The 16,588-nt window shown below is 36.4% G+C and overlaps 1 protein-coding gene across 2 annotated transcripts in view; it reads right to left on the bottom strand.

Moving 5' to 3' along the window:
* Nucleotides 1–16,588, bottom strand: part of LOC144221090 (3',5'-cyclic-AMP phosphodiesterase 4D) — a 354,077-nt gene that overhangs the window by 202,110 nt on the left and 135,379 nt on the right. For both annotated transcript variants that reach the window (XM_077751451.1, XM_077751450.1), the window contains exon 3: nt 3,477–3,513. In XM_077751451.1, the coding sequence (XP_077607577.1) occupies nt 3,477–3,513 (37 nt within the window). The remainder of the gene's footprint in view (nt 1–3,476; nt 3,514–16,588) is intronic.

Genomic DNA, 16,588 nt, shown 5'->3' with positions numbered 1-16,588 from the left:
GGAGACATGATGTGCCATCGCATGGGGGTTCCTCTCAGTGCCTAACCTTTGCGCCTATGGAAATCCCCACACCAAAAGATTTCAGGAAAAACAGAGGAGAATATTTTAAAATGTAAACGAGTCACAGCTATAAAGGTGTCACTTTTTTGAGGACCAAAAGGATTCTGAGCTTATAGGGGAAATATAAGAAATTGGAGGTGGCAAGGAATTTAGGTCAAGCACCAGCAAGCATTTCTTACCCGAACAGTGTTGTGGACATGGGAATACAGTCTGAAGCAGTAGTATATCACTCCTTCTGAAGATTACATCTATGCAAGATGAGTTAGGTTTCAGCCATGTCCATCAAATTGGATGTCTTTCTAAATTCTCTTATAACAAGATTTTGTTCTCTTAGCTTCACAGGAAACCATGACTGGGGAAAAAAACAGGGAGGGGTCCTTTCACGTTTTGGAGAGGCACTGGGGCATAAGCAATGAGTTCTCAAGTAGAGGCAGGTGAGGTGGATTTTGGAGGCCTTTGACCTCTCTAGATAGTGTGAGGCCGCTTATTAAGGATTATGGAAAGGAAAAGACACACAGAAAAATAAACCTAGGGAGATATAAAGTAAAATGTCAGTACAAGTTATTCGGGGGTTTGGAATTATGGGAAATTTTCATTTTTTTATTTTGCTTATATCTCTTTTTAATTTTTTTTACATTAAAAAAAATCCTATTATGAAAGGAGAATGTCTTTTGAGCCAGGAAAATTTAGTGTGAAATTCTAAACTTCAAAGCATACTGGAGGAAGGGGTTAATTCTTGGTCTGTTTGAACACTGCCTTGGGTAACTTGTCTAAAATCAAGTCTCTTGTCCTTTTGAAAAAACAGCAATGATATATTAAGCTAAACAATGTTGACATCACTTCAAGTGACTAAACATCTTTTATTTTAAGCATTATCTATTATATTTAGCATTCAGTGGTGACTATTCTATCCTGTACTAAAAATTTAAGGTATTATTGGTTAGTTCAACAAAATATGCTAGGTGTGCAATAGCGCTTAACAAAAGGTCATAGACAAACTGTTGCTACCTGGGCTTTTTTACTTGCTTTCCCTAAGATGCCCCATCAGTGGTGAAACTGTTCAGGATGTAACAGGCTTTTTTTCTTTCCTCTCTCTTTTTTTTTCTTAAATTCTAGGATAGCTTTCCAGATCATGTACTCGAGTAAAAGGCCATTTGTGAAAAATATGAAGTGCTTAAAAAGAAAAAGTCTGCAGCCTCTGTGCCAATAACCACCTTCCATAAGGTGTTATGATCATTAAGCTAATCTTAAATAAACCCTTCTAAATACATTCTAGGATTATTTTCAGGCATCAGATATGCCTACATATTATGCAGTTGGTTAATATTCAAAATCTTAATTTCAGAAAGTATTAAGTATGTATATTTATTAAACAGTTTACTCACATAGACTAAGTGATTTTTTACATGTATAGATTTTTCAGTGTACTATAATTCTGTTAGCTTTTTTGTAGATTATATGAATACTATATAATATGCCTAATTATATAGATTTCCAAGGAATTTAAGAACACTGATGTCAAGGACCAAATCAAATTTATTAATCTATTTATTGAAGAAAATCTATTTTTTAATAAAAGCATTTATTATCATTTAATAAATACTATGTGAAATACTGTAACACAGAATTTTTCTCATTTTTTACTATATATTTAGATATATTTTTTCTTACAGTATCTAGAGACTTTAGTCAGAAGCAAGAATAATTAATTACCTGGATAAACTGTAGTTGGAATGATTGTTTCTATGTTTGGTGATGGTTAGTTTATGTTATTTTACCTGATTTTAATTGTTCACCCAGCTCCCATTCTTAGAAATAAAATTATGGGTACTCAATAGTAATCAGTTAAAAATTCCTAAATTTATATGATCTTGCTATCATATAATATGATTAAAACAATGAAGAGTGTAAATGCTTTTTGAACACAGAAATATAGGTACTAGAAAGAATTTATGATCGCCAGAAAAACCTTAAGCAAACAAGACATTAACCTTCTAAAAGATATGGTGGTCACATTCTACTTTTAATTGCGTGCAGTAATGAAAAAAAATCACTATTATACAGTGTGTTATTTATGGATTCACTAAATTTTTTGTCTAAATTATAGCCATTACAAAATTTCAGGAAATTTGAAAAAGTGGAAGAATTATACATAATCCTATTATCTAAACACTGCCATTATAGTTTTTTAAACCTATTATAACATTTTAGAGATGAAAAAGCTCTTAGTAATAATAACACTTAAAATTCATTTTGTTTTCCAGAAATTGTTCTGAGCATTTCACAAGCTTATTTTAGTATCTTAAAAACCACATGAAGTAGGTTCTATGAGAACTGTCATTTAGCAGAGGAGTAAACCAGGCTGGGGCAAGTTCTGTGATTTGCCGAAGGCCATTCACTGAGCAAGAGGAAGAGATGGGGTTTGAACTGGGGTCCACCTTTATCAAAAAAGTCCTCCATATTTACTGGTTGAAAAAAGAAGCCTTAGAGAAGTTAAATGAGTTGCCCAAGGCACTAGAACTAGTTTTAGTTATAATTACGATTAGTCCTTATTATGGTTTTTGTAATCTGTCTGGATCACTTGTATTCTCATACTCAACATTTCTTTTAAGCAGTCAGTGTTGGTTTTAAGCCTGTTTCATGCCCTGGTTAAATGAATAATATCCCATTCTGTCCTCAGTCTACTATGTCAGTGGCTCTCAACTTTTCCTGGAAAAATACTGGGTCCTTAAAAACTACAGGTACTTGGATCCAATCCCCAGAGTTTTGGATTCGGTTGATCAGGAATATGGACGGGGATCTGGGATTATAGCTTTCTAGGTGATTCTAAATGTACAGCTAGGGTAGCAAAGCACTGACCTATACAAAGAATATCTGCTTTTCAACCATTTAATATATATTACAAATGGTTTAGATCATTCTATCATCTTCTAGTATTTATGTCATATGGTTAAAGTATTTACATTATTTGTATATCTAAAGGGAACAAATAAAGATAAATTTAAATCTGTACAAATGACACATAAAAAAGGGAGTAAAAAAAGCCTTAGATTGAACTGAAATATTAAATTCCAAGTGTTGATCATGTACCTAATTATACTAAATTTAATCCATGATATAGACTTCTGCTTCTAGTGTTCATATCAGTTCAAGAAAGATGGTCCCATTTAAGTATGTCACTTAGGTAATTTGTAATCTGAATCAAAGACATTCTTTGGATCTATGGGTTTATAGGAAACAGTCCAATATGGTTAAGGTCACATCCTCTAACATTGCCTTTGAATTATTTAAATGAACCACAGAATTTTTATTTGTACTTGCATGTGATTTACAATGAAATTAAGAACCAGAACTAATCCCCCAAATTAAATTTTCAAATCTGCAACAAACCTGCCCATTCACCAAACGACGCTTACCTGAGCAAATGGAGTCACAATCAAGTCATCTCCATGTCTGAAAAACAAACCAAATCCTGGGTTAGCAACTATGATAACTCTATGACCACTTTTAATCGATATTAAATGGTAAGTTCCACGTTCATAAATTCCCATCGAGAATTACAGTAATTCCATCCTTATTCTTCAGCACATGTTCTTCCCCGCCAGTGGGTTGAAAAAATGTCTTCTGGGATGTTAAGCATTGTCCAGTTGACTTGGTTAAAAGGAGTTTCTTGATCATCAAGCAAGGTCGCTACTGCTTATTAAGTACACAGGATATGCAACAGTCGAAACGGAGTTTCGGCAGAAGGGCCGGAGGTTTACTCGTGTCTTCTTATGGTAGGTATTACTAAGGGTACTATGGAAGGAGCTGGCAACCACAGTGGCTTCAGTGAGAGGCCCCTGGACCAGCTAACATTTGAAGGTGATGAGCATAGAGTCTTCCACATCATGGTGTGTGAGTTTTGGAAAGGCTGGCAACTGTAGATGACATGGACTGCATCATACACTAATAAAAACCCAGCGAAACTTTTCAACTGACTCACGTCCCGCTGCTGTAGCTACGGGGGAATGTTACCCCGTGTGTGCTGTTGCTGCAGCAACCTCGGCTACACTGAGCCTCGGATGCAGGAGCAAGGTGTCAGCATGACGTGTCTCGGAGAAACCGGGAAAGGCAAGGAAAGTTGTGCAACATTCTACTTAGAGGAAAAGTGAGGGACGGGGCCTAGAGTTCTTTCGTGGTATTTCTTAGTATGAGTAACTCGTGAGAAGTATTTCCAAAATCTCCATGGGGTATTTCTTGATCTGGCTAGCTGAAGCTCTTTCATCAAAGGTGAATGTAATTACTTGACACACAAAGCTTCCTGGACGTGACTTTGACTGAGAACACTGCAAATGAACTATTCACTCAGTCATGAACAATTCTGAAACAGACTGAATGACCTAAAACAACACCCATGAAATATGCTTCAGCACAAGCAGCCTATGGATGACGTCAGTACACGGATCATTACCAATGATTAGACCAGTTGTTACGGTCGTCATCAAATTACAGAGATCTTGAAATTCAAAGTGTGGGAAAATAGAAAGCAGAGAAAGGTTGGAACACACTTTAAAGGAAACATGCTATGTGGCAACGCTTCGCTCCAAGATTACATTTGGGGAGGGGAAGGGGACCTGCTTTTTGTAGAGATTATTCAGATGGCCAAAATTAAAATAATGTGAAATCTAGATATTTTCCAAGGGATAGTCTTCTATTTTATTTTTATAATTGCCTCACTATAAATTTTATTTTCTAAGAACGAAGTTATCCCGACCAAGGCACACCACCAATCTGAAATTGATCCCTGGAAATAAGTCATCTAATTTTTTACATGAATTATACTAGATGACTCTAAACTAAAAAGGGTGTGAATGTTTACTATGAATTCTTTCTTTGGTTGTATTCCATTCCCATATTTATTTATATGTAAAATATATATTTAGAATATACAATATTTAGGATGATTTATCAGTCTTGCTTCCCTTTCCTGTCAAAGCACAAAAGAGGTTATAATTTTAGTGATGGAGAGATTTCATTCTTTTAAATTGCTCAGAAATTGTTTTTGCCAAATACCTCGATTGTCTCAGTTCAGTAACAGTAAAATTATTTCTACTATTTCTTTTTTTTTTTTTAAGTTTATTTAGTTAGAGAGAGAGAAAAAGAGTGGTGGAGGCACAGAGAGAAAGAATCTTAAGTAGGCTCTGCACTGGTAGTATGGTGCCCAATGTGAGGCTCTGACTCAAGAAATGTGAGATCATGACCTGAGTTGAAATCAAGAGTGAAATGCTTAACTGACTGAGCCATCCAGGTGCCCCTCTCTTATTTTAGTGGGCAGATGTTCTCAATCAAGGGTTGGCCATGTCCTATCCTTTTCTTTTCAAAATGATGTAATGCTTAAATCATTTATGAATAAATAACAAATATATAATTTTTAAAACTCGGTCTAAGTCCTCACCTCAATATTAAAATGTTTTATCAGGCCTACTGTCACAATTACAATTATGCAGGTAAAATGTATGTTATTTTGTGAATGGAGGAAAATAAATGTTATGCGAACATATATTTTAGTTGTATCATACAATGTGCTTATTATCATAAAAAATCAGATCTGGTAAGTATGATCCAAAGAAGACTCATTTTGTTATTCTCAATAATTTGTCTTTAAGTATGTGTAATTTTTAATCACCTATAACTGTACACACACATAAAACCCTTTGATAGAAAATGATTCTGAAACGCTGCATTTGAATGGCATTTCCAAAAAGGAAGTTTTTTAAACAAAGAAACTTAGCTAATCAAAGTGTAGCTAGAAGGAATTATAGTAACACACAACAAGATCATCGAGACTCCCTAAAATGGGAAGAGACTGTTAGGGTACCCTAACATTTGATGAGAAGCTTGCTTCAAATTTGCAATGAGCACTGTCTGGAGATTTGAAATTGTCCCTCCTGGTGATATGATTCTTCTGAAGAAGATTATGTAACAGTGTCTCTCATTTAAATAAAATCCAACATAACAACAACAAACTTTAATAAAAAAGGAATGGGAACACTTTAAGGGAAGAAAAATAGCTTTGGGGGTTTGGTATATTTATAGGGGACAGGTTGGAAGAGAGTGACAGGGAACAGGGGTTGGGATCAGAAAAAAAGCTCAATTTTTTACTTTGTATGTAAATATGTATTATGTATGTGGGTGATAAGGAGATTTGCGTGTAGGTAATAGTCACAGTAGTCTGTGCCACGCACCTCCAGTCTTATGATGTGGAAGGAAGTGCTCAGTATCCTGTCTGGGCTACCATGGGCAGAAACAGAGTCACCTATTCTAGGCAGGGAAGGCTGCCCTCTTCCACAGAGAACTTGCTGAGTTCCGTGGGCAGGGGAATACAAGGCTTAACGTGCACTGTTGAATTTTCTGTTTTTCCAAAGAGGAATGACAGTAAGAGTTAAGAACTACTTCTTGGCCATCCTTCCCCTACGTCTGTATCACTTCTTACTCTATTTTCTACCCTAATCCTTTCTGTAATAAGAAGCCAAAACATTAGCAAAAAAGCTGAAGGAGCAAAACCCAAAAGCAAACCCTTTCACAGCGACTTTGCTGGGATTCAGAAACTATTCAAGGACTTAAATGTGTGTGTGTGTGTGGGGAATGTTTGTCACCTAACAAAATAAATTCAACCAACAGCAGCACCTCAGAACATAATTTTGTAACTTGCTCATTTCAAAACCGTGTTGAAGCACACGAGGGCAGCAACCTTTCCACGCTTTATTATTACTAAACCAGAAGGAAAGGCAGATGAAGTTAATGAGAAGAAAGTGTTACTTTATTAAGCAAAGACCCCTAAGCCTATGATACCAAAAGCATTAATGGCCACAAAGTACCCCCTGTGCCTGCATGTTATACATTGCAAACTTTAGCACAAGTGGTTATATGAACTAGCACTCTGAAGCAAAGTCATGGGCTGAGGCTTTCTTTCCTTCTTTCTTTCCTTCCCTTCCTTCCTTCCTTCCTTCTCTTTCTTTCTTTCTTTCTTTCTTTCTTTCTTTCTTTCTTTCTTTCCTTTTCTTTTTTAACAAATAGTTTATTGTCAAGTTGGTTTCCATATGAGGCTTACTTTCTGAATCTAATCTGGAGCCAACGTCTAGATCTTCTGCGCTTCACTCTCTCTTGTATAAAACTAGAAAGAAATTCTCCTCTCAGCGGGTCAGGAGGATGAGGAAATTGATAAACGTACAGATAACTGGTCTTTTGAAATCCTGGTGTGTTTCTTCCCTTTGGCTCAAAACTATCACCTCTCTTCAACTCACTCTCGATCCATTTCTTTTGGAATTAGAGAGAAACAAGTATGTTCCCATGTCTAATATGTACATAAAAATGTGTCTGGGCTCCTTGGCTACCTGACAACACGCAGGAGAAACACATCTACTCACCATGCTGCTCCCACGTTCACACAAGTACATACATACACAATACACAAACAAACAGAGAAACACAATCTACTTTGAGCCTCACATTGGGCTCTGTGCTCACGGTGGAGAGCCTGCTTGCGGATTCTCTCTCCCTCTCTCTCTGCCCCTCCCCTGCTCACTCTTTGACTCTCAAAATTAATAAATAAAAGATTAAAAACAAAAGAAACACAACCTACTTGACCTTTTCAAAAACTGATAAATACAATTTGAATGTAAATTGCATACAAACTGTAGAAACCTTCAAAAATACAGAAAAAAAAAACCCTGCAGAACTCCTCAACAATAACTGTCAATATTTTCCTTCTGGAGTATGTAAGCACATGTATATTATATATCATTTTTATTGAATATAGAATGTCTTCCACAATTAGAGTCATGTTATATATTTTATTTTATATATTGCTTTTAACATTAAATATATGGAGTCATGAAAAATTGTACATGCCTTTATGCTTTCAAAACATTTTTGATGATTCTTGTCTGTCTTTAGTAATATATTTTTCAAGCAGTAAAATTTTAGTAAAAATTTTTCAAGCAGAATCAATCTAAACATATTAAAAGGTAAGTGTATGAATAATCAAATTCATTTTAGTTTTTCATTTCTTTAAAAACAACTTAGTAAAGGGGCACCTGAGAGGCTCAGTCTTAAGTGTCTTACTTCGGCTCAGGTCATGATCTCAAATAGCTTGTGGGTGGGTTTGAGTCCCATATCAGTCTCTGTACTATTAACATAGAGCCCTCTTGGGATCCTCTGTCGCCTTCTCTCTGCCCCTCCCCCACTGATGCACAAGCATGTGCGCTTTCTCTGTTTCTCTCTCAAAAGTAAATAAATTAAAAAATAAAATATCATAAAGATAACGTGCTTATTTCTGATAAAGCACTCATAAGATAAAGTTAAATGTTAAAATAATAGATGAAGAATTGGGTTCATGGAGAAAAAATTCATGGGGGTGTTGAATATTTTGTGTTGTTACCATTTTAAATTAAAATGTCAAAACTATGGTTTCAGACAATAAAGTTATGATGGAAAACTTGGCTACCAAGTATACGTTGCGAAATTAAACTCTATTTTTCCATAGATATGATTTAAAAATTAAAAAACAATTTTTCTGAGAGAGACAGTGTGACCAGAGGAGGGTCTGAGAGAGAGAGAGATATAGAACCCAAAGCAGGCTCCAGGCTCTGAGCTACCTGTGAGCATAGAGCCCTACGCAAGACTCAAACCCACGAACTGCGAGATCATGACCTGAGCCGAAGTCAGACGCTTAACCGACTGAGCCACTCAGGCATCCCTAATATTTCTTTAATTTATTTTTGAGAGAGAGACAGAGACAGAGACAGAGAGATAGAGAGAGAGAGACAAAGAGACAGAGAGTGAGCGGGGGAGTGAGAGAAAAAGAGAGACACACAGAAACTGAAGCAGGCTCCAGGCTCTGAGCTGCCAGCACAAAGCTCTACGTAGGACTTGAACTTGGGAACAAGGAGATCACGACCTAGGCTGAAGTGGGACAATTAACCAACTGAACCACCCAGGAGCCCCAATAGGCATCATTTTTAAAAGGTGATCTATTTTTCTAAGAAAATAATGTTGGCTTTATAATTGTCACATTCAGAATATAAGGAATCCTCCTAAATTACTTATGAAGAAGGCATTATCATTTTGATAAGCCCCTAGCAGGCATTATATTGTTAAAACAAAAAGACAAACAGCAAATGAAGAAATGTACTTCATTTGTATGAGATTCACTCGATGATATTGTTCCTCTGTATTGTTTGGCCTTTTAATTTAGAACTGGCTCCACTCTAAGTAAAAAGAAAAAAAAAAAAGTAGTACCTACATTTACGAACCCCAGAGAGTGAAGTTCCTATGTAACAAAGTCAACCTCTGGCGGACCTGAATGTGAATTTCCTCTTTGAAGCTACTGCCATGTAGAATTCAAATAATCCATTATCACAAAAGCTTGGTCCTGTGGTCAAAAGTCACAACTATCGAAACTTGCATTTTGGCAAGAATGTCTAACATTTTACTGAAAATCCAAAATAATGTAAATCAATATAGGAACAAAATTAAAGCTCTTCAATATTGTATAAGGTAGTATGTTCCAATTTCTTTTCTCACTATCAAACTCCAAGCCACATTTGTGGGTATTTGTATATCTAGCTTGGATGTTATTTTGCTAATGTGAACTATAGTTAACAGTCATCAAGTTGGAATGTATACTCCAGTTGAAGAGCACCTGCGTATTTATATCCCATACCAGCACAAAAAGGAAAAACACACAGATCTTTCCTCAATTTTAATAGAAAAATAAGCTAATATAAAAACAGGTGAATGGCGCAATTCAAGTTTTTAAGTTTATTGAGAAAACAGCGTATCTTATATACTTTTAACCCTTTCTTTGCCCTCAAATTGTAATTTCCTAATATAACTGCGTAATAACTTGTTCTGAAGTCTTTTACACTGATAACCCACAGAGTAACTCAATGTCGTGTTGGTTTTAGCTCTGGCAGCCGTTATAATAAGTTACTATTTTTTTCTGAAATGGAGCTTTCAATGTAATTATTAAAACTAAGAGTATAAGTATATAACAAAATTATAAATAATAATGATAATAATCACAAAGAATTATACTTATTATAAAACAATAATGACCATTAACATTCAATGAATGACTACTGTGTGCCAGGCACTGTGTAAAGGATTTTATATTGAGTATCTCTTATTAAACTGTTTTTGTAGATGAGGAAAGGGAAGCTCAAGAAGGACAAAAAATGGATGCCTATGGAGTGATGAGGCCAGGATTCAAATTTGGGCAGTACGACTTTGGTGGATCTGAACGTAAATACTGCCAATCTATATCTGTAATATATTTGTCAATGCCTGAAGCACATTCAAAACAATGCCCAAGCTCTAGTACATTTTCCATTTATGGAGACCATCACTATCAGTGACTTACAAAACAAGCTCTGCCCACCTACTGATTTGTATGTCCTTCCACTCTGAAATAAAATAATAAATATAATGAAGTAAATAGTTATTGGTTTCTAACCAGGTGATAGTTCTGGCTGATGGTTGAATATCACATCCATATTCTGTTCGTAGCAAGACTGTATACATGCTGTATGTAACAAAGTCATCTGAATATGGCATTTATGTGCATATACATTCATATGTAAATATATAAATGTATGTATGTGTATGTGTGTGTGTGATCCTTAGGGAAATTTTATAGGTTCTCTTTCCTTTGACATAAGTATGTAGGTCTTCTGCCTCTGTACTTCAAATAACAGAGAAAAAATTTACTGTGGGAGAGAAAACCCACCACCAGCCTCATTAGCATTAAGATAATTTATTATTTTGCCTGTACAACTCAAAAGAAAAAAACTCTTTAAAGAACATCTCCTCTGCACATATTGTATTTTATAGAATATTTTATTCCATATAGTTAGAACATTGTATGTGTCCGCACAGAGCCTGCAATCTGGACAAATATGGGAAATTTCTGTACCTTCTCCTAATTTTGCTGTGAAACTAAAACTGCACTAAAAAGTAAATTCTAAAAATTAAAAAAACCCCACAAAAATATATAAATTTAGAAATGGATGTGACCTTAGAAGTTGCTTAGTCTTCTGAAATTTAGATCATTTGCTCACTTTTTTTTTTTTCTTTTTTAGTGTTTTATTTACTTCTGAGAGAGCGAGAGTCAGTGTGAACAGGGGATGGTCAGAGAGAGGGAGATACAGAATCTGAAATGGGCTCCAGGCTCTGAGCTAGCTGTCAGCACAGAGCCTGATGCGGGGCTCGAACCCACGAACCCTGAGATCATGATCTGAGCCGAAGTCGGACGCTTAACCGACTGAACCACCCAGGTGCCCCCATTTGCTCACTTCTTATTCACATTTTAAGAATTACAAGTGAGACTGATATTTGACTTCCCAAATTGTTAAAAAAACTCCTCAATTTTTGACCCAGGCATGCTCTTATCATGTGCACTGATGATAAAACAAATGGAAGTGCAGTTAATGCAACAGAAGCAAATCTTCTCTAGTTTGAAGTGTAATCTCTTCTTTATTTATCATAAAAAAAAATTTAGGCATTAGAGAAGGTATACGATGCCAGTAAATCACCTCAAATTTGTTCATTATAATGCAGCACAAAAGACAATCTGCTTTAAAAATTACATATCAAAACATTTTCCAATTTCAATAAGTTACAAAGTGAGTATAGCTATAGTCACTAAGCATATCAGTTATTTTGTTTAATAAAAGCGACTACTATGGAGGGCTTCTTCCAAGAGTTCTGATGTCACACATTGTCATCAGAGCTTTGAGTGGGGACTTTTGTGCAGGGTAAGGAGTGAAGAGGAGGGTTGAGGACTCAGCAAGCTTTGACAAGTGCCCTCACTTGGTGTTCTAGGAACAGGTTCTTCTTTCACAGAAATGTATCTTATCTGATAGTCCCACTCTCAACGTCAGTCAGCGGCCCTGCCCTCTTGGCTTTTCTCCAGGATGGGTTAGGAAGAAAGATTTATGGGGAGCTAATGCAACAATTTTGAAAGATCTTCATGAGATAAAAAGATTCGGTATATTAAAAAGAACAGCATGATCACATAGAGAAGAGTAAGAACAGTACCATCTTACGCATTCCTACTGTGCGGCAGACGCTGTGCTCTGCTGGCACATGGTATTTAATTCTGATGACTGTGCATTAACTGGATGCTCATATTCCCGTTCTAAGATAAGGAACTAGGCTCAGGGAACCTAAGCGGTCATGCCCTTGGCAAGCGGCAGAGTTCAGTGGTTTCTAAAGGCCAAGGCGGGGGCTAGTGCTTGCCCAACAGAATGTTCATTGGTCCTTTTCAAAGTGAGAACAAACATGGACCATGGGGTGAGGTTTCAAACAAGGCAAACACATTCCTTTTGAAAACCTTCCTTCATTCCAAGATCATGTCCTTTTTTATTGAAATGAAAATGTCTTTTAAAAATAAAATGATTGTGTATATTGATAAAGATTTTCTTCTTAAAGTCCTTTACGTGGCAAACCAGCAAAGCATGCAGTTTGTAACCCTAGGTCAGCCTCCCAGGTAGTTTTTGAAATCTAGTGGGTGATGAAATCCCAAGGCATAAAAATGTGCAGTGCAGCCAGATTTAAACTCAGGCTTTAAAATACTGTTTAGCTTCTACCACACCACGCTGCTTTTTGCATGCTTAAATGGATTCAGACTATTCTGTAGTCACAGAGTAGTACATATTCCAGATTCTGAAATAGCACGGACCAACAGAAATGTCCACAATGATGGAAATATTAAATATTCTCTATCCATGTTGTCCAATAGAGTATCCACTAGTCACACGTGGCTACTTAGGACTTGAAATGTGGCTAGTGCGACTAGGAAGCTGAATTTTACTTTTTATTTAATTTTAATTAATTTAAATTATGAGAAGGTCATAATAGCTAATGACTATCATGTTAGCCACTGCAGTTCTTGAGCAATCTTCAGAAAACTTCAGTTGCAAGTCTCCTGAGGGAAGACAATATTTAATATAAACTGAATAAAAAAAAGCATCTACTCTCAGGTTGGAGGCAAAAGAACACTGATACATTAAAATAATAAAAAATTCCTGATTGTATGGCAAATGGCAAAGACCCTCAGTCAAAAAATTTGCGCAGATGCCTATCAGGATTCTCCATCTCTGAAGGCAAATCAAAAAAGACTCTTAACTATAGAGAACAAAGTGAGGGGTAATGGGGGTGGGTTAAATGAGTGACGGGCATTAAGAAGGGCACTTATTGGAATGAGCACTGGTGTTATATGCAAGTGATGAATCATGGGGGTCTATTCCTGCAGCCAAGACTATACTGTATGCAAACTAATTTGAGAAAAAAAAAAGATTCTCCATCCCTTAAAGAGAAATAAAGATTTTAGATTAATTGTTTCTACTTATTTATTACCTTCTCATCTAGAGGCTGCTGTACCTGCCAGCAAATGCCAAAGGAATGGTCTAGCATAAGCTGTTGATCAAAATTATTATATTCAGGGTCAAGATACCTCAACTGTAATTCACAGTGTGTATGTATGTGTGTGTACACATGCACATGCATATGTGCTAAACTACACACAAAACACAATATTTTTGAGCAGAATTTTGTGATTTCTAAAACTGAGCTAATGATATTTTCCCTAGTTTTCTTAATATGATTGTTTTTATCAAACATTAAATTTTATGGGAGAATTCTCTATCAATTATAAAGACTATCCAGATGCCAAGCAATCAAGCAAGTTTTTAAATGCTTATATATTTATTTTGAGAGAGAGAGAGAGAGAGAGAAAGAGAGAGAGAGAGAGAGAGAGAAGCAGAGAGAGGACCCTAAGCTGTGCTGTCATCACAGAGCTCTATGAGGGGCTTGATCTCAGAAACTGAGATCATGACCTGAGCTGAAATTAAGAGTCAGATGCTTAACCCACTGAGTCCCAGTTGCCCCAGATGCCAGGCAATTTTTAAGAACATATTCCTATCTGTATACTTCTAAGTATATACCAAATACTTGTAAAAAAACTAAAGGGATGTGCTTCACTCCTCAAAGAGTCTACTGAAGCTTAGCCACAACTGAGAAAACACGATAGACCTTACGAATATCCCAAACTTGAACTGACGACTGCAAGGTCTATTCACAAATCTTTGAGTACTTGTAAAGTGTTCCTGTGTTTGGAGAACTGGATTCTAGGCAAGTTGTCTGTCTGGGAAACATTAAGTCTTTTCCCTAGATAAATAGTATAAGATGGGCTACCTGTAAACAAATGCAAAGCAAACAAGTGAAACACCAAAAATAGTGAAACATGTATTATAAATTTTACCTCCTCTCTACAGTGGATGGAATAAATGAATAGAAACTCAATGGATTGAACATAAAGAATACTTATGAAAAGACATTTGCATATCAACACATGCAACTAACTCCATGATTTACTGTAAAATATTTCTTTTTATCAATTACCTTCTTTTAAGTTTCTGTAGAAATGTATTCATAACTGAAAATAATAATGATAGGGTGAAAGTTTTATTCCACTGTACTTTTAAAAAATTGCCATAGGGACCTTTAGATAACACCTAAATCATAATGCTTGTTTTCTGACTTTTCTGGCAACCCCCTACAACCCCTCCCCACAAAAAAATCAAGCGGAGAAACAAAAAATAACCAGCCAAACAAACCAGCTGGCTCTGGTGCACAGAACAAATTCAGTTTGAAGTTTTCAAAGATGCAAAAATGGGGTTGGACACGGAGACAAGGAAACATGAGGTCTGCATACAGCTTTGCTCTCCTTGGGAGTGAAACAATGAGCTGAATGGTCTTGGTTTGGGGACCATTTGCAACCATTTACTCGGAGACAATGTCATCCACTGAATGGCTTAAATAACTGTCACAGTGCAGCCTCCCACATTTTCAGAGAGGCACCCAGCTCTTCCTTCGTCCTGCTTTTAACTTGTCGTTTCCAGTGAGAAGTTAAAGAAACTGATACCTTACATATGTCTAGACATAAATTGTCCAGTAGTCAATGACAACACACTTTTCTTTCTCCAAGCTTAAGAAAACCCCTGAAATGTCAAGATAATTAATGGAAATCTGACACAAAACTGGAGAGAGATTGCAATAGGCCAGTGGAATCACTGCATTATTTCTTCAGCAAAGCTCACCCGAGGTATACAGCAAGGTGCCAGGAATCTGATCGCAAAGCCCAGTGTTCAATATTTTTTAACTTTTATTTTTTTCCTGAAGAAAAACCATGGGTCTGGTTAAAGGCTTTCCTGGAGTGCCTGGGTGCCTTAGTCGGTTTAGCGTATGACTTTGGCTCAGGTCATGATTTCACGGTTTCGTGGGTTCCAGCCCTGTGTTGGGCTCTGTGCTGACAGCTCAGAGCCTGGAGACTGCTTTGGATTCTGTATCTCCCTCTCAATCTGCCTCTCCCCTGCTCATGCTCTGTCTCTTAAAAATAAATAATAAAAATAAAATAAAGGCTTTCTTTGTCCATTTTTGTAATAGAATATCTTTAAATGTTTCATATTGCAGGGATTTAGTGAGAATGAGTTACTCATACTCCCTAGTACATCTTATCGCAAGAAACACATCCCATAAATGTTCCAGCAGTATGATTTCTTTATATGGCTCAGACAACAGTAAGGAAGACAGTGAGAATAATTCACTAAGGACTGAAGACTGATAAGCAAAATAAATATTTAAAGTGACTGATACATAAGTGAAAACAGGGATATCTATATCTATCTATCTATCTATCTATCTATCTATCTATCTATCTATCTATGAATCTTCATACTGACTGGGAAAGTCTCCTTCTCTATCTAGAATTAAGAAAAAATAAATGACAGGAATGCATGATCCAAACAAAATTTTTCCCTTGTTTCCATGGGCCTATGGTGTCTTCAGACAATACCCTGCCATGGAGTAGGCACTGTCAATATTTGCTGAATGAGGAAAAGTATTTCACTCTGAACTAAAAATGCAGCCAATTAACATACTCCTTTATTTGGAATGTGGTCAAAGACACAGACTGAGAACCTCTCTCAGGAAGGGACTGTCTTCTTTCTCCCAGCCTGTCACCAACTGCCCATTCCTACCACCCATCATCAAAACTCAAAATTTAGAAAATTTTCATTTTTGAATACACTAGAGCATGGCTTTTATTTTAGTCCTCATTAAGACAAAGAGGAATGGACACTGGGGAAAGGAAACCAATGAGAGCCAGCAGGCTTGGGGTCCACAACTGATAGAACTAGATAAAACTTCTTTTATAATGACCATCTGCCCCTTACCAGTCAAGAGACAGGAGAAGCCAATAATTTCAACCCACCTAGGGCCAATCAGCACCGACAGCAGTGGACAGGCTACTGTGCTCGTTTTTCTTATTGAAGATGGCTTTTAAAATTTCCTAAGTGTAGTCAGTTTATTTTACTCACAAACTGCTCTGAGGGACTATGTTCTTTTGTATGCACTGAAAAAGAAGCCAGCTCCTCCTTGACTGATGCTGATTCAAGTTTACTCTCCAGCGAGAGGCTGATGACTCACA

This window comes from Crocuta crocuta, unplaced genomic scaffold, assembly GCF_008692635.1.
Source record: "Crocuta crocuta isolate KB4526 unplaced genomic scaffold, BGI_CrCroc_1.0 scaffold91-1, whole genome shotgun sequence".
In the NCBI taxonomy this organism is placed as follows: domain Eukaryota; kingdom Metazoa; phylum Chordata; class Mammalia; order Carnivora; family Hyaenidae; genus Crocuta; species Crocuta crocuta.
Note: the sequence above shows the minus strand (reverse complement) of the source record. Positions and strands in the feature narration are given on the sequence as shown.